Source organism: Ambystoma mexicanum, chromosome 8 (genome assembly GCF_040938575.1).
Source record: "Ambystoma mexicanum isolate Mex_15411 chromosome 8, UKY_AmexF1_1, whole genome shotgun sequence".
Lineage (NCBI taxonomy): Eukaryota > Metazoa > Chordata > Amphibia > Caudata > Ambystomatidae > Ambystoma > Ambystoma mexicanum.
In genome coordinates, this window is record NC_090929.1 from 22,897,036 (window position 1) to 22,915,019 (window position 17,984).

The 17,984-nt window shown below is 49.4% G+C and overlaps 1 protein-coding gene across 8 annotated transcripts in view; it reads left to right on the forward strand.

The window, feature by feature from the left end:
- The window catches only part of SPTAN1 (spectrin alpha, non-erythrocytic 1), a 514,843-nt gene that overhangs the window by 53,056 nt on the left and 443,803 nt on the right, over positions 1 to 17,984 (forward strand). For all 8 annotated transcript variants that reach the window (XM_069609174.1, XM_069609169.1, XM_069609172.1 and 5 more), the window contains exons 4-6: positions 3,052 to 3,192; positions 13,129 to 13,275; positions 14,141 to 14,274. In XM_069609174.1, coding sequence (XP_069465275.1) covers positions 3,052 to 3,192; positions 13,129 to 13,275; positions 14,141 to 14,274 — 422 coding nt within the window. The remainder of the gene's footprint in view (positions 1 to 3,051; positions 3,193 to 13,128; positions 13,276 to 14,140; positions 14,275 to 17,984) is intronic.

Here is a 17,984-nt window from a genome sequence, read left to right on the forward strand (position 1 = left end):
ATACTGGAAGAACAGCAAGAGAACACTGTGCCTGACACCTGGTATCATCCCAATACATCAAAGGTATGAAAGATGTTATGCGCTTAGACAACCATTCCGGATGTACCCTCGAATGCGGTAGACCTGAGCTTATAGACACCACTGGATATAGAAGAACTATAAGTAAAGTCGGACAGAAGAGAAGTGACGTCATGAAAGAAGATACATAGACGCATTGAGTCTGATGAATGGATGTCCAGAGAATGAAGATTAAACTGAAGCAACGACGTAAAGCTGGATGCGTACATGAAGAAAACCATATACACGTAGAAGATAAGTGACAAGACATGTAGTAGATGTATATACGCAGAAACGCAAGGTAGATAAGCCAACGTAGAAGCTTGCTAATGTAGGAAATATAACGCGAGTAAAGCAGCCATGTTGGGAAAATGGATGTCATCGTATAACAGTAAGCGAGAAGCCTCAGAGAGAAACCAAGACTGCAGATCTGACAGGCGCTACAATGCAGCTTTGCGCAAGAACAAAGGGTATTTGCTTGGCTCAGGATCAAGGATGCCACAGCAAGAAGCAGCTGCAAGGAACAAAAGGAGTCGAAGAGGATAAGCCATGTACGGAAGACCTATTTCTCTCAGATTAAGTAACAGTGAATAATTATGCGTGCCAATTATTGAACTATCAAAGATGCACATGCAGGATGGAGCAACCAAGTCTCTAGAGGCCAGGAGGAGTAATGGCACCTAATATAATTCAATAAAATAGCTCTAAATAGGACAGAATGGACAAAATCAAGGTCTCCTCATACATGGTGTAAGACCAGAAAACAAGGCCTATTCATAAAGCTCAGACTAAGATTGTAATGTACCTTCACTCCCTTTAAAGTCCAGGGGAAGAGAACATGCAGCAGGGCCAACTACAGAGAAGCCTTGGCTTTGAGCCTAACTGATGAGTGAGGGTAGGCTAATTAGCTAATAAGTCTGTTCTTCCCTTGCACCTGGCTTTTGTTGCTTAGCTGCTGCTAACGAGCCGAATGTCCAAGGTTGGAAGAGCGTGCCAACCTATCATGAGCGCTTATGTAACTGTGGACTAGACATTGTTGCAGAAGCCTGTCCGCTGCTATTATGCTATTAACAGTATTTTACATAGTCGGAGGATGTTTAAGACGTGCCTTCCAGATGAGGGGCATCCAGTGATGATACTAACACTCTTATAAATTATAGGTATAAATGTCCCCTTAACCAATCCCTCCATCGTATAGGTTTTTACTGTTTGCCCTGTAGGAGGACATCATAGCTGACGTATAAGGAGGTATAAAACCTTTTGTGTAAAGGAAATGCGCTGTGTGTGAGCTACAATGTTTGTTTGCCAGGTTTCCCTACTTTATTGAACGGATAATAAAGTAGTATTTTGCCATAGTCAGTGTCTGTTTTTTTGGGACTGCGATCATTTATTTGGTCATCTCATTTGGCACTTGGAATGCTCCAGGTGCTATTATACACCCCGGTCCCTAAAGAAAACCTGCACAGCCTGCCTTGCTCTTGGTCAGGCAGGAAATTTTCAAACCGCATGTGAATCTATGAAAGATGCCAATGCTTGAGAACGGGTGTTGCAGGTAAGTAACCTATTCCTTTCCTAACCTCCCCAAATCTTTCAGAAAAGACTGACATTTTAAATTTGTCTGTTTTTCCATCAGCTCGGTCATTTTGTGGTTTCCACCCCTTTCCTGCCAATCCTAATTTGGCAACATCTTACCCCTTTGTTTCCGCTCCTGGAAACGAGTTGGCATTCTTAAGCATGGAGACCAGGCATCTCGTGGGATTCATCACCTGGCTATGCCCTCCAACCCAATACTTTTCGCCCATCAGCTTTTAGCATTTCGCTAGTTTAATCTAGAGCTGCATTCTACCTGTGCTGTAGAGTACATCATTCCAGATGTTTCTCCCTCCCTGTCCTCTTGCTCAACAGCACAAGTCATGTATTTCAGCTTGTCCCCCACCCTTCCCCCTGAAATGTCTTGCGTCACTCTACATTGTTCACTTGTTTTCTAGGAGCTGGCCGTTCTGCATCACTACGTTATTTTGGCTGGAGGGATTTTCAGTGTGTGCTGTGCTCCATTGTTCTTTCAACCCTGGCAGGGTGTTCAGTGTGTGTGACAGTCGCCAGTGCTATTCACTTGCAGGGGGATGGGCTGACAGTGTCTGCAGTACCTTTCTACCCGAGAGGGGTTCACAGTGCCTGTAGTGCTGTTGTACAGAACATGTATCAGTGCCTGTATTGATAACCTGTCTGGTTTAGTCCTTCACGCCATACAGGACAGCACAGCGCCCTAAAGTAACCAGCGTCCAAGTGGGGTCCCACATCCGAGTAGGTGAACCACTGGTTGAGATGTGACATTAGCTCTCGTGTCCTTTTCCCTCCTTAACTTGTGCACTCAATCTCTACTTTCTGTGTCTCCTCCACGTACACCAACCTTTCACGCCTTTGCCTCCTCCTGCTCCTTCTCGTTCTATACCATTGTTCCCTTGCACTCAGTCTGCCGTCCATATAGTCTCTACATTTGCTCCACTCCTCTACTGCCCTTTGCCTTTCCCCAGGCACCTGTGCGGATTGCCATCCACTTCTCCCTCCTCTCCTTTCTCACAATTCTATTTCTTACCACTCGCCTGCCCCCCAATCCAGCCAGATAAGGGCTTCTCTCTTCAGTCTTTCACCCTCCTAAAGGCGCTTGCAGTGTTGAGTGGTCTCAAAATTTGTGTGTTGGCTGCATGTCTGCAACATGCTGTTTCATGTGCGTGTTTTATTTACTCATCTCCCCTTTTATATGCCCCTTATTTCTGTGGACTATTAAGATGTTCTCTCTCTCTCAACCTTTTATGCTACTCTGTTTTGTGTGTGAATCTGAAGCAATGCAGCCGGCTGCGCATCCTACTTCAGGTGTTTCTGCATGCCTGCGATGTTTGTATGATGGGAGTTGGCCGTTTTTCTGTACTCTTGGCTTGACCACATTCTGCTAGAGGGCTGTGGCTCGCAACTGACTGGCTCTCTGTATTTTAGATGCGCCTGATGGAGCTGCATCGATTGTGGGAGCTGCTGCTGATGAAGATGCGAGAGAAGGGGGTGAAGTTGCTGCAGGCGCAAAAGCTGGTTCAGTACCTGCGCGAGTGTGAAGACGTCATGGACTGGATCAATGATAAGGTGAGTGCCTGTATGTGCTATGAATCGGCTCCTCCTTCCGAGGTGGGGGTTATGCAAGATCTCCTACGGCTTCTGAAAAATGTAGACACTGACCTGGTTCATGCTTCTCCAGCAAGACTGTCTTTGCCTTGCTGGAGCTTGCAGGTGTAGGGTGTGATTATTATGGTGCTTTTAATGTTGCATGTCCCACATATGAGGTAATTCCTGGGATGCCATGAAACGAAAGATTGTACGCTCATACCAGCAGAGTGTTGCGCTTTGATAAGCGTATACCCCTTTTTAATTATGCACAACCCTCAGTCTCTTCCACCAGAGTGCTCCTACACCCTCCACAGCGTCAGCCACCAGAGTTCATACACCTCTTACACTCTCCACAGCATCAGCCACCAGAGTTCACACCTCTTACACCCTCCACAGCATCACCCACCAGATTTCATGCACCTCTTACACCCTCCACAGCATCAGCCACCAGAGTTCATACACCTCTTACTCTCCACAGCATCAGCCACCAGAGTTCATACATTTCTCCAGCATTGGATCTTTCCTGGATTTACATGCTGTGAACATTCCCCGTCAGGCTGGGAATCCCTGGTTACTTTGACTTAATAATTTTCCTATGAAAAAACTTGACACCTTGAGTCTCCCATCGTCGTGGGTGCTTTTGGTCCCCACCAATGGGACGTCAAATGTATCGCTCTGCCCCAGAAGCCTCCCCTCAAATTTCAACCGTCTTCCGAGCTGTTGGGATTCCCAGTGTTTATCGCCTGAGAGAAAATTACGTTCGTCAGAAAATACATTTCTTCAAATTGTACCCGGAACAACCAAATTCTACACACACTGTTCCAATTACAACCATGGAATCTTCAGGCCCAAAAAAGTCCCTATTTAGGCCGTGCGACACTTGCGGCCTAAAAAAATGTAGATGAGGGTGACAGACATACGGTATGTCTTTTCTGCCTCTACCCTAACCATTCCGTTGACGGATGCGACATCTGCCAGGGTTTCTTGCAAAAAAAACCTTAAGGCCATGAACCGTTGCATAATCTGTTGTCTCAGTGAAGGAGCTCGCCCTCACAGGATGCACACTAGACTTAAGGTAAGTATTACCCAAGCCCACACAGTACCTGAAGAGCTGCTGGGTGGATGCCTTCAGGATGCAGCAGCACAGGAACTGGTCCATGGATTCCTGGTCTGTAGACGAAAGAAGTGGACATTGGATGGGAACTTGAAGCAGCAGTCGTGTGAGGAGGCTCCAGCAAAGGAGTCTTCATGGTTTCTCCCAGCTCTGTGAATTTGGGCCCTTTTACAGGAGCCAGATGAACGGATATCGCCGGTTGGATTCGGATCGTGTCTCAAGTTTCAGACGGAATCACTGTGCACCGTACACTGGCTCGAGATCCCAGGGTATTGGCGGTTTTGCAACCCAGCAACGTGGCAGCAAGTCGTGGGGTGGCCCAAAATGCAGGTCTTCTTGAGACTAGTGGGTCCCACCAGCCTCCTGGTAGGAGCCATCATTTTTGGGACCCTCTGGTCAATTGGAAGGAAGGGCTACATCAGGCTCGGGTTCCACAGGCTCTGCGGTCGCTGGAAATGCTTACAGCTGTAATTTCTTCATTTTCCTCTTTGGATTTGGTTCCAGTGGTCGAGTCAGCAGCTTCCAGGATCAGAGAATTTAACAGGAACCACAGCGAAAGTTCTGCAATGTCTCCCTGCAGTTTACAGAAAGGGGCAGTCTGGCTACATAATCAGAACAGCCAGCCCCCCAGTGGGAACTGGTTCCTTTCAGGCAAGGTGAAAGACAAAATGTACTCGGTACTAAAATGTGGGGGGAATATAGGGCAATTGATTGGAAAAACCTGGTGTTTCTTCTTCCACATTACAATAGGCTCTACAGGTATGTTGGAAAGGCGTATGGATATGTCATGTGCCGACTCCCGTGGACGCTATGGTCCAGAGTGCGGCTTGGGGGACGACATTGTAGCGTTACGCCACGTTTTCGAACGTCGCGGTGACAGTCTAGTGTTTGTTTCACTGCGTGCCGGAACGCTTATCAGCCACGCCCTCCGGGCACACAGTGCGTTGCAACCCTCTCGGTCAGCTCCCTGACTGCTTGTTTTCCGTTGCGGTTACGCTAGTTTTCTTCCTATCCCTTTGTCCTCTGCTGCCCTTCGGGCCCCTTCCCACCTTTCTGTTTTCCGAGCCCTCTTACTTTTCCTCCCCCTTTCCTCTGGTTCCTTTCCGGATCCACTCTGTTTGTCCTACGCTGGCTGTCCTCTTCGGCTACTTCTCGGTTCCTTCGGAGCCACATTCCACCCGGAATCCTTACCACGGACCTCCGCTGTTGCTGTTCCACCTCTGGGGTTTTTTGTGCCGAACGGCTTTTTCCCCAGATTGTCCCTCCCTGTTAGGGAGAATTCTCTGTTTAGGCTGAATTTCCCTACCTAGTGAGCCCCCCAGCAGCTTTGCTGGATTTCTGGGGTTTCTTTTTTCTCCTGCCAAGAGTGAGACTCTCTTACCCTCACTCTTGGGCATGTTTGAAGTGTGTTTTCTTGGTTAAACCTTGTGTTGAATGGGCTATGGGGTCTTTTACTCCATAGGGCCTCATATATTTTTGTGATGTGGGTTACACAGCACCCTCTGTGCAGTAACCCAGGGGTGTCCTAGGGACTCCCCAACATAGACTCCATACCCTGGGACTGACTACTGTCTCCCAGGGCATGTAAAGTCACCAAAGACTACTAGTCTTAAATCCTGAACAGAACCAGTACAATCCATCATATTGTGGACGTACTGGCTGGGGCAATTCGATTGCCCCAGGGTCTGTTATTCGAAGGGGCACGTCTCCTTCCCCCTGATCGAGTTTTGGCTGGTGGCAGTGGAAACTACTTTTTATATTCAACTGCGAATATTTTCCTATGGGATTTCCCATTGTTTTAGGCTAACACATTTAATTATTTATTTACGGTAGCCTCAAACATACCGCCGGTTTATATATTTATTATTATAACTCCGGTTGGGATTTTTTGCCAAAACTTGATTCTAAAATGGCGTTGGCGTTCGCCTCTGTAACTCTGACCCAAAGTGGAGCCCTTTGTTCCACTTTTGGCGGGCTTCTCCACAGAAGCCCTCCAAAGTGGTGCCACTCTGTCTGGGGTACTTAGGAGGGGTGGAGGGGGATTTAGGCACCCTGGACTGAGTTACCTTGGTAACTCAAGTCGCACTCCGTCCTGATTGGCCCAAGTGGTGAGCCGGCCGGCTCACCACTTAGCATGTTTGAGTGACAGCTAGGCTGGGTGAATGGGGGTTTGCTGCATAAAAGCAGGGCTTTGGGGACTGGAACTTCAGAAGTCGCCACAGGACCAAGAATCAGACGAGGGAAGAGCTGAGCCGACCTGCTACGACGACACCACCCGGTGGAGCCCTGCTGAACCGTCTCACCACTTTTCCCAACGACCGAGGAGAACTCTTAACGGCGTGGCTCCTTCCCTTGACTGGTGGGGACAACCAGTTTTCACCTTCTTTCCGCTTCTTCGAGGTATCTCGTGGCCGCCTTGCCCGTGCCAAGCACCCCGGCAACCGGAATACCACACTTTTACCACAACCGCGAAAGTCGGTACAACCCTTTAACCGGAGGACTCCGCGGCTGGTTTCTTCCCGGGCAGTGCAACGACCTTCTTCTTCTGCTCTTCAGCGAGAACTTCTTCTTCCCTGACCGACGTCGAGCCTTGCTGCCACTGCCTGGAACAACTGCCACCGCTGGAGGATCCTTCCCGTTTAAGGTATTGTGTTCCGCCTGGCTTCCCTTGCCACCGACTGTACGGGGTAGTTTTAGCCCCCGGCTTTCGAACCTGGGAGTGCCTGGGACACCCTGGCTAAACTTTCTAAGCCTCTCTAAACTCTTTCTGAACTCTTTTGCAAGACTCTGAATCCCTAATAACTGTGTGATCTTGGGCACATTTTCGCTCTGTCTGCTATAAGAGTGGGCCCTGCCTAGTGACTTTTGCTCACCTGTGACTTTGTGCTTCTTTGAGCCTACTGAAAGTGTTCTTGACCTTAGAGTGGTGTGTTTATCCTAATTCTGCTCTTTCTCCCTCCCTTCTTTGAACCACTAGAGTGTCATCTAACGTTAAGCACTCACCTCTGTTTGAATTATGTGGTGTTAACTAAGAGTTGTCTAGTTAGGAATAAGGGTTGGGACTGCTTTCCATATAACTGTGTTTGAAGTGTTTTACTATATATTGCTAGAGTGTTTTCAACTTATGTGTTCTTAAACAAATAACTATATACTTTTGAAACCAAACTCTGGTCAGTGTTTGCTTGTACTATTGTGTTTGAGTACCTATTATGTATACTTTGCATACTGCCTAACTCTTCTTGAGGGAAGTCTGACTGCTCAGCCACAGCTACCAGGTAAATCTGGGTGGTGCAGACTGCTACCAAGTGGGTTTACTGCTATACCTGTAGTCTTAAATCTTTTGCAGTGTTCCCTAAGGGAACTGCACAGGTTTCTGCCTAACACTCCCGGAAGAGGGGCCGCAGGTAGTGCTATTCACAGCAGTACACTGTGGCTTCCTTTCGTGAGAAAGACACTTTCTCAGAAAAAAAAGAAAGAAGAAAAAAGGAGAAAGATTATTGCGCTCGAAGACCTCAACTATCATCCATTGAAGACCAGTCTTCAGGCGAGGAGGAGGAAAGGGGAGAAAGGTTAAGGGTGGAGGTTGAAGATCCTCAGAGGGCTGACAGGATATCAAGTCGGATTTTCACTGCCAGGTTATCTGGGTTTAGGATTGTCCTATCCCTCTGTAGTTTGTCTTCCCCTGTGTGGTTTTCCCACAGGTAGCTTCTGCCTTTCCCTGCCCACATAAGGGAAGCTTCCTGCCAGAGAATCAGTGACGATGGTAGATTTGTCACAGTAACTAATTTCTGAAGCGAACGTTGTGCTTTGAGAATCGAAGTCACTGATGTTGGTAGTGTGTGGGAGAACCTGAGAAGGAACAGAGACTAGTACTAGCAGAAGAGGCCCTAGGGTTATCCGTACACAAGTTGGGTCAGGCAGTGCTTTTGGAAATGTAGTTCATTCTTGAGTGCCGATTAGAGTTCAACAGGTCATTCCTTCTGAATTCTGGGAATTGTACTTCCAAGTATTAATGGTCAAGGATTGTGAGTGAATGACAAGAATTCCCAAAATGATTTTTCGAAGTATAAAAGTCTCTAATCAAGGCCCTGTGAAAGAAGACCCAGACACTGCATTTTAGGAAATGGACTGAAATTCCAAAGTGTCCAGCAGTCCTGAGGGTGGTGTCCGGTATAACATTCTGAGAAATTAAATGGAATTTGAAGTCCTAGTCTCCACGGGTCTTGGGCGTTTGACTGCCAACCTAAAGGTTGAAAGGTGTTACTCTGAAGACCTCCACTGCCCATTGGACTAATGGTTACGTCAGTAACTGTAATGACTGAGGATGTGCAGATCTGTCACAGAGCTTGTGGGTGAATGGTTGGGATGTTATGGGCGATGTGTGGTTACTTTGCAGAGGTGGTGGAATTGGGGGTGTTATGTTATTTGATGTGTATGCTATTGTTATGGGCTCGAAGCGCTGTGAGGGTAGAAGACCCTTTGGAAGCCCATAGTCTATGCAAATATGAAAATAAATTGCATTGCATGCAAATAGTTATTCGCCTTGGGTGACTATTCACTTAATAGCAAAGAAGACGCGATAAAAACATTATGAAAATCAGGCAGAGCTTTGTGCGCTGTTGCGGAGATGACCACTAGTCTAGTGACTGTGACAGCTTTGTGTTCTGTTGCGGAGATGACCACTAGTCTAGTGACTGTGGCAGCTTTGTGTTGACCACTAGTCTAGTGACTGTGACAGCTTTGTGCGCTGTTGCAGAGATGACCACTAGTCTAGTGACTGTGGCAGCTGGACTGAGTTCTTCATGGGACTCCGGTGTATTCTATAGGTTACAAGTGGCACAGCGAGTAGAGCGCCCGCTTTGACACCCGTGCAGAGCCTGTTAACGCAGGTTCGAATCCCGGCGGGGCCAAACTCAGCCTTTCATCCTTCCGAGGTCGATAAATGAGCACCACACACCGTGGGTAATAATAAGCAGCGCTCAGATACCTGAGGGTTTGTAGCGCTATATAAAAGCCTAATTATTATTATTAATTATTATTACAACGCAAGAGGGTGAATGGGTATTCTAAACTCTTATCAAACCCTAGGGAAACGGTTTACAGTTCTAAGCTCTGCAATACGCTCTGCAATACCTTACCTTCAGAATACACGCCCACTGAATAACATGCAGCGACATGCAAATTACATGCACAATTGTCCGATACATTCAGCACATGCCCTCTTGTTTGTACCATCGGGTTATTGCAGCACAAATGTTTTATCTTGGATACAAACATGATGGCGGTAATACATAGCCATCTTCAGCGAAAAATATTGCTTTGTCCTCCACTGATTACACCACCAATCTACACAACTCCAGGTGCTCTAGAGAAAAAAACATGTTCTGCTCCCCCCCCCCCCCCCCCCAAGCCCCTGATCAGAGCCCCTGAATATCCATTTCCCCACCCAGACGTCTCGTGCACCTGATCTTGAGTTAGTGAAAATTCTAGTGACGTGCTCCTATAGTGAACCTGCAATTCCCTTGCACCACTACAAGCCGAACGCTAAACCACAAGCACAATGACAACTTAAAATCAACATGCACACTTGGAAGTCACAGCCGCGACACATTGTAACGCACGTCCACCCATCAGGGGGCCCTTTTGGTATAATGAGTAGACCAATCTGTTTCTTATAAGAACATGTTTACATGGCAATATATCCGCAGGAATGCCGAATCCTGAAATAGCATTCCAAAGCATATCGTATGAAAACCATCTCTTACAAATCAAAGTCTAACATATAAATGAGGATATGTGGATGAAGAGTTTGTCCGTGTAAAGCCTAGCAGAAGCATAGAATCGCAGCACACATCACAAACCTTGGCTGCACAATGGACTCTAAACTAACCCTGTCCCACCACATTAGCAATGTATCCAAACCCTGCCACCTCCACCCACTTAGACATATCTTCCCTTATCTCCCCTCCCGCATAGACTGAGCTTAATTATGTCCATTGTCATGTCTAGACTTGACTATGCAGACATACCTGGGTGCACCTGCCTGCTAACTAAAACTCCATAGAGTCCAGAACTCTGCAGCCAGGCTCCTCCTTGCCCTTGGTCGAAGAGATCACATTACACCTGCAGTCCGCACACTACACTGGCGCACACTGGGCTGATAATCCACTTTGAGAATCGTGTGCATTACTCCTTGAGCGGTACCGAAAACCAGCCCCAAATACCTACAAGAGAAGATTACGCCCTACCTTCCAACCCGCATCCTGAGGTCAAGCACTGCCCTCCTAGTGGAACCCCTCCAAATCAGCCAGGATTGGCAGGCCCGCCTTCTCAACCCTGCCGCCAACAATATGGCACTCTGCCAATCCTCCACGCCCCCTCCAACACGCACAAGACAACATGCCGTTCTGAAAAGCATTCAAGACCCAGATCTTCCCCTAAATCATGCTAAAGGACTCATTTGGCTTTGATCCTCTATGAAACCATGCCTCCCGGCCAACTATCCACGGCTAGGGCAAGGCCAAGAACCCACTACAATGGACAGGTAGGAATGCTTGGATCCCTGCACCTAGTAGCACTTTCGTTGGCAATGTGACTGTGTTGGCTCTTGGTTTGTTTGGCAATGTACTGCGCTCTATAGATCAGTGATGGTCTGGCAAGTTTAGCTCTTGTAGCAACCTCTAGCCATGCACTGCACCTAGAATGCTCCGCCTTCTACAGCACCTGAAAGGTTTCGAGACACACAGCACTTAGGATGGCCTGTTTTCGATGCTTGAGCCTCTGGGTTCTTGGAGTATCCAGCCACGTATTGACAGAAGTATTTGAATGTTCATTGACCTTTCCTCACATCTTGTACCTTGCCAAGAAGGCCCACTATCGGCTTCATCTCCTCAGAGGCATTCTCCCTTTCTTCCCCTTCCCCCAGAAACTCCATGTCGCCAGAGCTCTGGTACTATATAGGCTGGACTACTGCAACAGCCTCTTCCTCAATAACTAATCCAGAACAGTCACGGGTGGTATAGCTCAGTGGCAACGCGCTTGTATTGGAAGCAAGACTACACGGAGCAACACAGGTTTGAATCCCTGGTCCGCGTTTAGAAACCTCTTCGGTATTAAGCGCGTTATAAATAACCAATTATAATTATAACAGGACTTCAAGTCTTATCCTTGGCCTCAAGCTCAGGGACTGCATCTCTTCAACCCTAAAATCTCTCCACCGGCTCCTGGTTGCTGCTAGGATCAAGTTAAAGACCCTCTGCATCATGCACAAGGCTTTCCGGGACTGAGACCCTGCTACATCCAACTCTCTCTCCCTAAACACCTCCCTGCTAGAGCCCTTCGGTCGTCTAGCTCTAACTATCTGCATATCAGACGCTTCTCTAAGCAGAGTGCGGGGTAGATCTCTCTCCTCTGCCAGAGCCTCCCTCTGAAATGGTCTCCCGGCCCCTCTGGCTTGAGCCGGATCTCTTTAAGTTCAGGAAACTCCTCAAGACCATCCCTCTCCCCTGCTAACACCTCCGTCTTCCGCAGTGACTGGCTGCCTGGTTCCCTGAGTTCTACAAGGCACCAGCTACCCCCGCCCAGTCCACCCCCCACTTCGAACCTAGCATGTGGTCCCCTGCACCCTGTGCAAGCCTGTCACTTACCCTCCTGGCTTCCGCTTAGCACCGCCTAGCCCCTGTTGCCCCCTCCCCCGCTTTCACTTGCACGCTCTCCTCTTTACCCCGCACTTCCCTGCCTACCCTGGCACTTTGCATTTCACGCTGACTGACACTCCCTGACCCCCGCTTACCCTCTCCCTCGCACTTCTAGGTTACTGCACTTAAAAAATCAGAATGTCACAAGGCCTAATAGGGCCGTTATTGTTATCTTTCTCCCTTATCCCCCACCCCCTTCCACCTTTGTCTTGTGGTGCCTTGAAACACCATTTGTTGTATAGGCGCCTTACAAATATCCAATAAATAAAATAAATTAAAATATCGAAGCTTACAATCCACAAGCATTACCCAATCAGGTAGATACAGGAATGGTAGATGGATCTGTTAACGCCTTGGTCCTGTACTGCTCTAACATGACCTTAGCATTGTTACTCACACAGCAGCCCTAGCCATGCCTGGACCTAAATCATTCAGCATTGCTCTGCACTTGGAGGCCACTAGCCTCCAGCCACGTGCAGCTGGTGGCCAAACGCAGCATTGCTTGAAGTACTAGGCTTGGGAAGGTACAGCCATGTACTGCAGATAGAACTGAGTTTCATACTCGACCTAGAGGTTCCTGACTCACCAGGTGCCTACACAGGGGGGGTCATAGTGCACTCAATAGGCAGAGGGAGGCCTTTTTCCAACTCCCCGGATACTCCAACATACCTCTCACTACCCTGACTCATCGCCCCCAACACTAGAATACAGCTATCCCCCACGATTTAATTCGGCCTAGCTGCACCCATAATCCTACACCACCTTGCACACGGCAACGACCTTTAGAACGCAGCTGTCACGACAATTCGGACTAGCGGAACGTAGAGTGCACACATGCACTTTTTACTGCTGGCCTGGACTCCAGTCTCCTAGGGCGTTCAACCTACAGCGCGTTGTCTTTATACCAGTGGTGAAAAGCTCTATGCAAATGCCCATTAACATAACGTATGGATAAATCACACCATTAAAATCAAGGACACTTATCACAGGGTGAAAACTATGCTAGCAGTTGAGACTGTGTGAAATGTAAATGGGGCCATTGTTTATCGGATGTTTCCCGGACACTGCTGTTTAATGACGCAGATTTGTATTTCACCATTTCAGGAAGCGATTGTGACCTCTGAGGAGCTCGGGCAGGACTTGGAACATGTGGAGGTTCTGCAGAAGAAGTTTGAGGAGTTTCAGACTGACCTGGCGGCCCATGAAGAGCGAGTGAATGAAGTGAACTTGTTTGCTGGTAAACTTGTCCAGGTAAATTCCATTGTGCTGAGGGAAGTCTATCCTGCCCCAGGAGGAGGTGTGAAAGGTGGGGTTCAGTGGATGCCCTGCTCTTCTTAGAGGGTGACTGGAGAACAGCCCTATTCCCTCCTCCTGCTCGCACTATGGCCACTCCACTTCGAGGCTTTTTTCAGCCTGTATAACTCAGTCCAGACAAAGGGAGAAGGCAATGGGGTGGTGAAGTGCAATGTGGCATTCTGCTCCCTCCATACTGAAGTGATGCAGCTGGAGGAGATAGTACTCTGTATATCATGTGTAGGAATAGCCATCGCCGACCACCATGGCGCTCATTACTCACTGTAGAAGAGAGGAAATACAGCCAAGGAAAGTGGAGTGAGTGGCAGCACTGACTGTTTGCTGTAGTGGTCTAATGCTCCCATGGGAAGTCTAGGGGTAGAACTGCCTCTGACGCGCTCCTCCAGAGCGAAGGGAACGTTTTGCAATATGCGCCTCTTAAAGGAGTAGTAAACCCCTGCCTGCTGCATTGATGGAATGATGCCTAGGAAGTCCAGGAAGTGGTTGAGCTCCTTGTCTGGGGCATGGGTGATGGCTCTGGGGGATAGAGATGCAGCCTCCTGTATAGCATTATGCGCTTCTTATAAGGCCAGTGGGGTGGATTGATGTTTGTGTGTACTGCAGTCGTGCTTGTTGGTTGCTTCCTGTCCTTGCAATGTGCTTTACTAGGTGGATCGGAAAGGGGCGAGTAGCAGGAAATGTTGCTGTATGCACTGCACTCGGAGAGAGCAGATTTCTTTCTATGCTGCAGTGAGGTCAGAGGTGGTACTCTATTAATGTTTCCACGGCAGCTGATTGGTTGTTCCTTTTTACTTTGTTCCAGGAGGAGCACCCTGAGGTGGAGTTGATCACTGCCAAACAGAATGAAGTAAATGCCGGCTGGCAGCGTCTGAAGGGCCTGGCCCTCTCCAGACAGGGCAAGCTATTTGGGGCAGCCGAAGTGCAGCGTTTTAACCGGTAAGTGTAGACAGCAAGTATAGTACCATGGAGCAGCTGTATGGTGGTACAGACTGCTGTAGGGCTGCATTGGTTAAGCTGTACCAACGCCAGATAATTCAATCTTGACTTAAGCCATCCTGGGACTACTATTAATGACTGACTTTTGGCTTCTGAATGGGTCCAGGCACACTGGCCTCCTAGATGGGACTGGCGTGAGTGCGTCCGCAGGGGGGGCTAGAGTAGCGTCTCTTTGGAGCACAAGAACTGCACACTAGGGAATTCTGGTTTGGCTGTGGCGTAAATGGAACCGTTTTTGGTGCTGGTTTCTGACATGGCTGCATTGTATTTGAATATTCACTGCCAACCGTCCATTAAAAAGCAGATTTATGTTAAGACTCCTCCTGTCCAATCTCTTGTCCCTTTTCCCAACAGCCAATTAGTGGGAAGGGTGCACAATCCTACTCCTTAAACAGAGCTTCACTGACCTTTCCTGGTTAATATCATCCGCAAAATGTAAGCCTTAGCTGCAATGCGTTAGTGTGTGGCTTCTACCCACACCCTATAGATGTGCCAGTCGCTATTATTATTATACTAAGTAGTATTAACCTGTGGCGCCAGCGCTCTTCTTTGCGCAGGGAACTGTGGGAAGAGGGTTCTCCGACTGCTCCTAATGCCTCCAGGCTAGCTTTCATCCCCATTACCCTACACAAATCAGTAAAGGCCACCATTAATGTCAGGTCTTTGACATAACTCCCAGCTTTGGGCAGGTGACCATGCAGCCAATGAGCGTAGGGCTGCTGCAGAGATCCTGAATAAAGGAAGGTTCTCCAGCATGGGGTCAGGCATGGATTCACATGCTCATGAATATTCCCAGTCTTTCTCCTATAAACCAATCACTGAACTCTGGGTCATACTGCCCCCAGCCAATGACTGCCCTCTCCCTTAGTCCCTCCTCTGGCAGCTCTCTTCAGAATTTTACAGCACGTTCAAGTGTTGGGAGTCCTCGTGTTTTGCTCTTAGAGCTTTCTGCGTTTCTCATGCTTTTTTTTGGCTGTGAAAACCCTATTTTTGTTGAGTCGAGCCTGTGTGCTCCATTTACTCATCTGATTAACAGGGATCTGTTTTTCGGCATCTTTCATCCCCCCACAAAGGCAAAATCTAGTGTTTTCTTCTTGGAAGTTTCCAGAAGGCCATCAGGCCTACGCCGCGCCGGATCATGTCGGAGTAGGACGTCAGGCTTCCCCTCTTCAAACACTGCACCAGCTGTGGTTTGCAGAATGTTTTCACGCACAAGCATTACCAGTGCCTTTATTGTCTTCACCTGAGAAGATTGCGAGATCTGCCGTGGCTTTTCCAAGCGCACGATGAAGAATCGGCATGTCTGACTGGCGGTGTGGCTCAACGCCAGGTCTTCTACCCTGTGTGGTCCACAGGGGCAAGCCTCATCCGGATCCAGCCAGCCAGAGGGGGCTTCAAAGTCCTTTCAGGGCGCTCCATCCGTGGAGGCCCAAAATGAGGCCAAGCACTGCGTTTCTACTTCCGTCTGGATCACCGCGCAAGCAGGTCCTGCGACGGTCAGGGCGTGTTACTCGTTTCCATCAGCCTCAATCTGCAGCTATCGCTTCAGTTCTTCGTCAAAGAGAAAATCAGCTACCTCGGGGAAGCTGCGAGAGAAGCCAGTGAAGGCCAAGCAGGACAAGGTGTCCAACCTGATTCAGGCCAAATCGTCCTCTTCAATCGAGATGGTTGCTGCCGCCCTCTCAAAGGCGAAAGGGGCTGATCTGGTCCAGGGTACCCTGGTGGCAGTCAGAGTGGCTCTTCCTCCCAGACGGGAGACTTCGGCCAAACCATTGGAGGACTCCGGAACAGAGGATGCCGGACCGTAGCCCAAAGCTGACCCCTCAGGACCCAAAGAGGGGGGTGGCATGGAAGAGCTCCAAGGGACAGATATTTCTTCGTCCGACGAGGAAGACCTAGTTTCGGTCCACAACATCCTGGAGGGTGGTCACTATGCTGAACGTCGAGGAGATACCTGTTGGAGGCGACAACTATGTCAGCGGGGGCGATGACCTAGGCAACGCTGTTCCTAGGCAACGCTGTTCCCAGGCACCTCCCAGAGATCTGTCGCATGATATTCTCTTGACCCTCCACATACTGGTGTCAGAGATTAAAGAGAGGATGCAGACAGCACCGCCCGCGACACCACCGGCAACGCCCCGGGGTCACCGCTGCCGAAGAAAAGGATGTAGACACCCTACGCCTCCACTCCAACCGTCGCTGCCCCCGTCCTAGTGATACGGGGACAGACTCGGCGACGACGGACACAGAAGGCGGAGTCTCTCGCCACCAAGGGCTTCTCCACCGGACAAAGTGGGATCCTTCCACTCCATGATCGCCCGTGCATTGGAACTCTTCCAGCTCACCCTGGAACAGAAGGAGGGCTTCCTGTATCAGCGCCGGGAGGAGAAAATGAAGACCATCCTGTCGGTACCGCTGCTGAACGACGTCTGGGATGAGGGGCTGGCACTGCTGAAGAACCCTGCCTCAGCCCTGGCGAAGAGGGACCAGCTAGAAAAATACTGGGTGCTGGGTGCTGGAATCTGCACCCAAATGTCAGCGGTCACAACCATCGCCGGAATCTCTGGTCTCGGCTGTGGCTAGGAAGAAGTCATCCAACCCGTCGTCAACCTCTGTCCCCCGGATGGCGAGGGGAAGAAATTGGACGCTGTGGGATGGAAGGTAATTTACTCGGAGGTGATGACGGTCAAGGTGGCCAAGCGGGTAGAGGCAATGGAGATCCTTCAGGAAGGTGAGGTGGCATCGGACCACGCCATCCCTGTGGTCCTGGACATTGCGGACACGGGTTCTGCCAGATGGGAAACAGGGGTTGCCTCGGTCGTTGTGGCTGGCTGAAGGCCACCAACTTCAGACAAGAGGTCCAGACGAGGGTTCTGGACAAGCCGTTCGACGTAGACTATCTTTTCGGCAATGCCGTCAATGAATCTCTTCAGGCCGTCAAGACTGACACGGAGACGGCCTGTTCCCTTGGCACACTGCAACAGCACCATCTGCCCTTCATCCCTCAGGAGGGAAGTCGGGTAGATCTTCTAAGTTTCAGTGGCAGATCGTCCTCTTACCGCCAGCCCTCCTGTTCACTGACCCAGGAAGCCCACAGGGATTGCTCAGAGGCCTTCAGAGGTGGCCGCCGTCGTCAAGGCTCCCAAGACAGAGTGCCGGCCTCCAAGCAGGACTGAATCAGCCGGATGTCGGGCCCCTGCACCCCGGTGGGAGGTGGGCTGGCAAACTTCGTCAGCATGTGGGGGGAAACATCCACCGATCGTTGGTTGCCGGACGCTCTCGCCCACGGACACACTGAGTTTCAGCGAGTGTCCGCGGATACCACTGGTGGCCCATCAGGAGCAACCCATCCCTCAGCGGCTGTTGGAGGATCGGGCCATATTGAAAAAAATGGCCTGTAGAGCTGGTTCCGATACTTTCTAGTAAGAAAAGAGACCGGGGGCTGGTGGCCCATTCTCGACCTATGATGACTCAACAAGTACATCATGTCCCAGAAGTTCAGGATGGTCACGTTGCAGCACCTGCTCGGCCAGCTGGAGGAGGGAGACTTTCTGTTGTCGTTAGATCTAGAGGACGCGTACTTCCACATCCCCATTCACGTAAAACATTGCAAGTTCCTGTTCTTCATCGTACAAGGAAAGCATTACCAG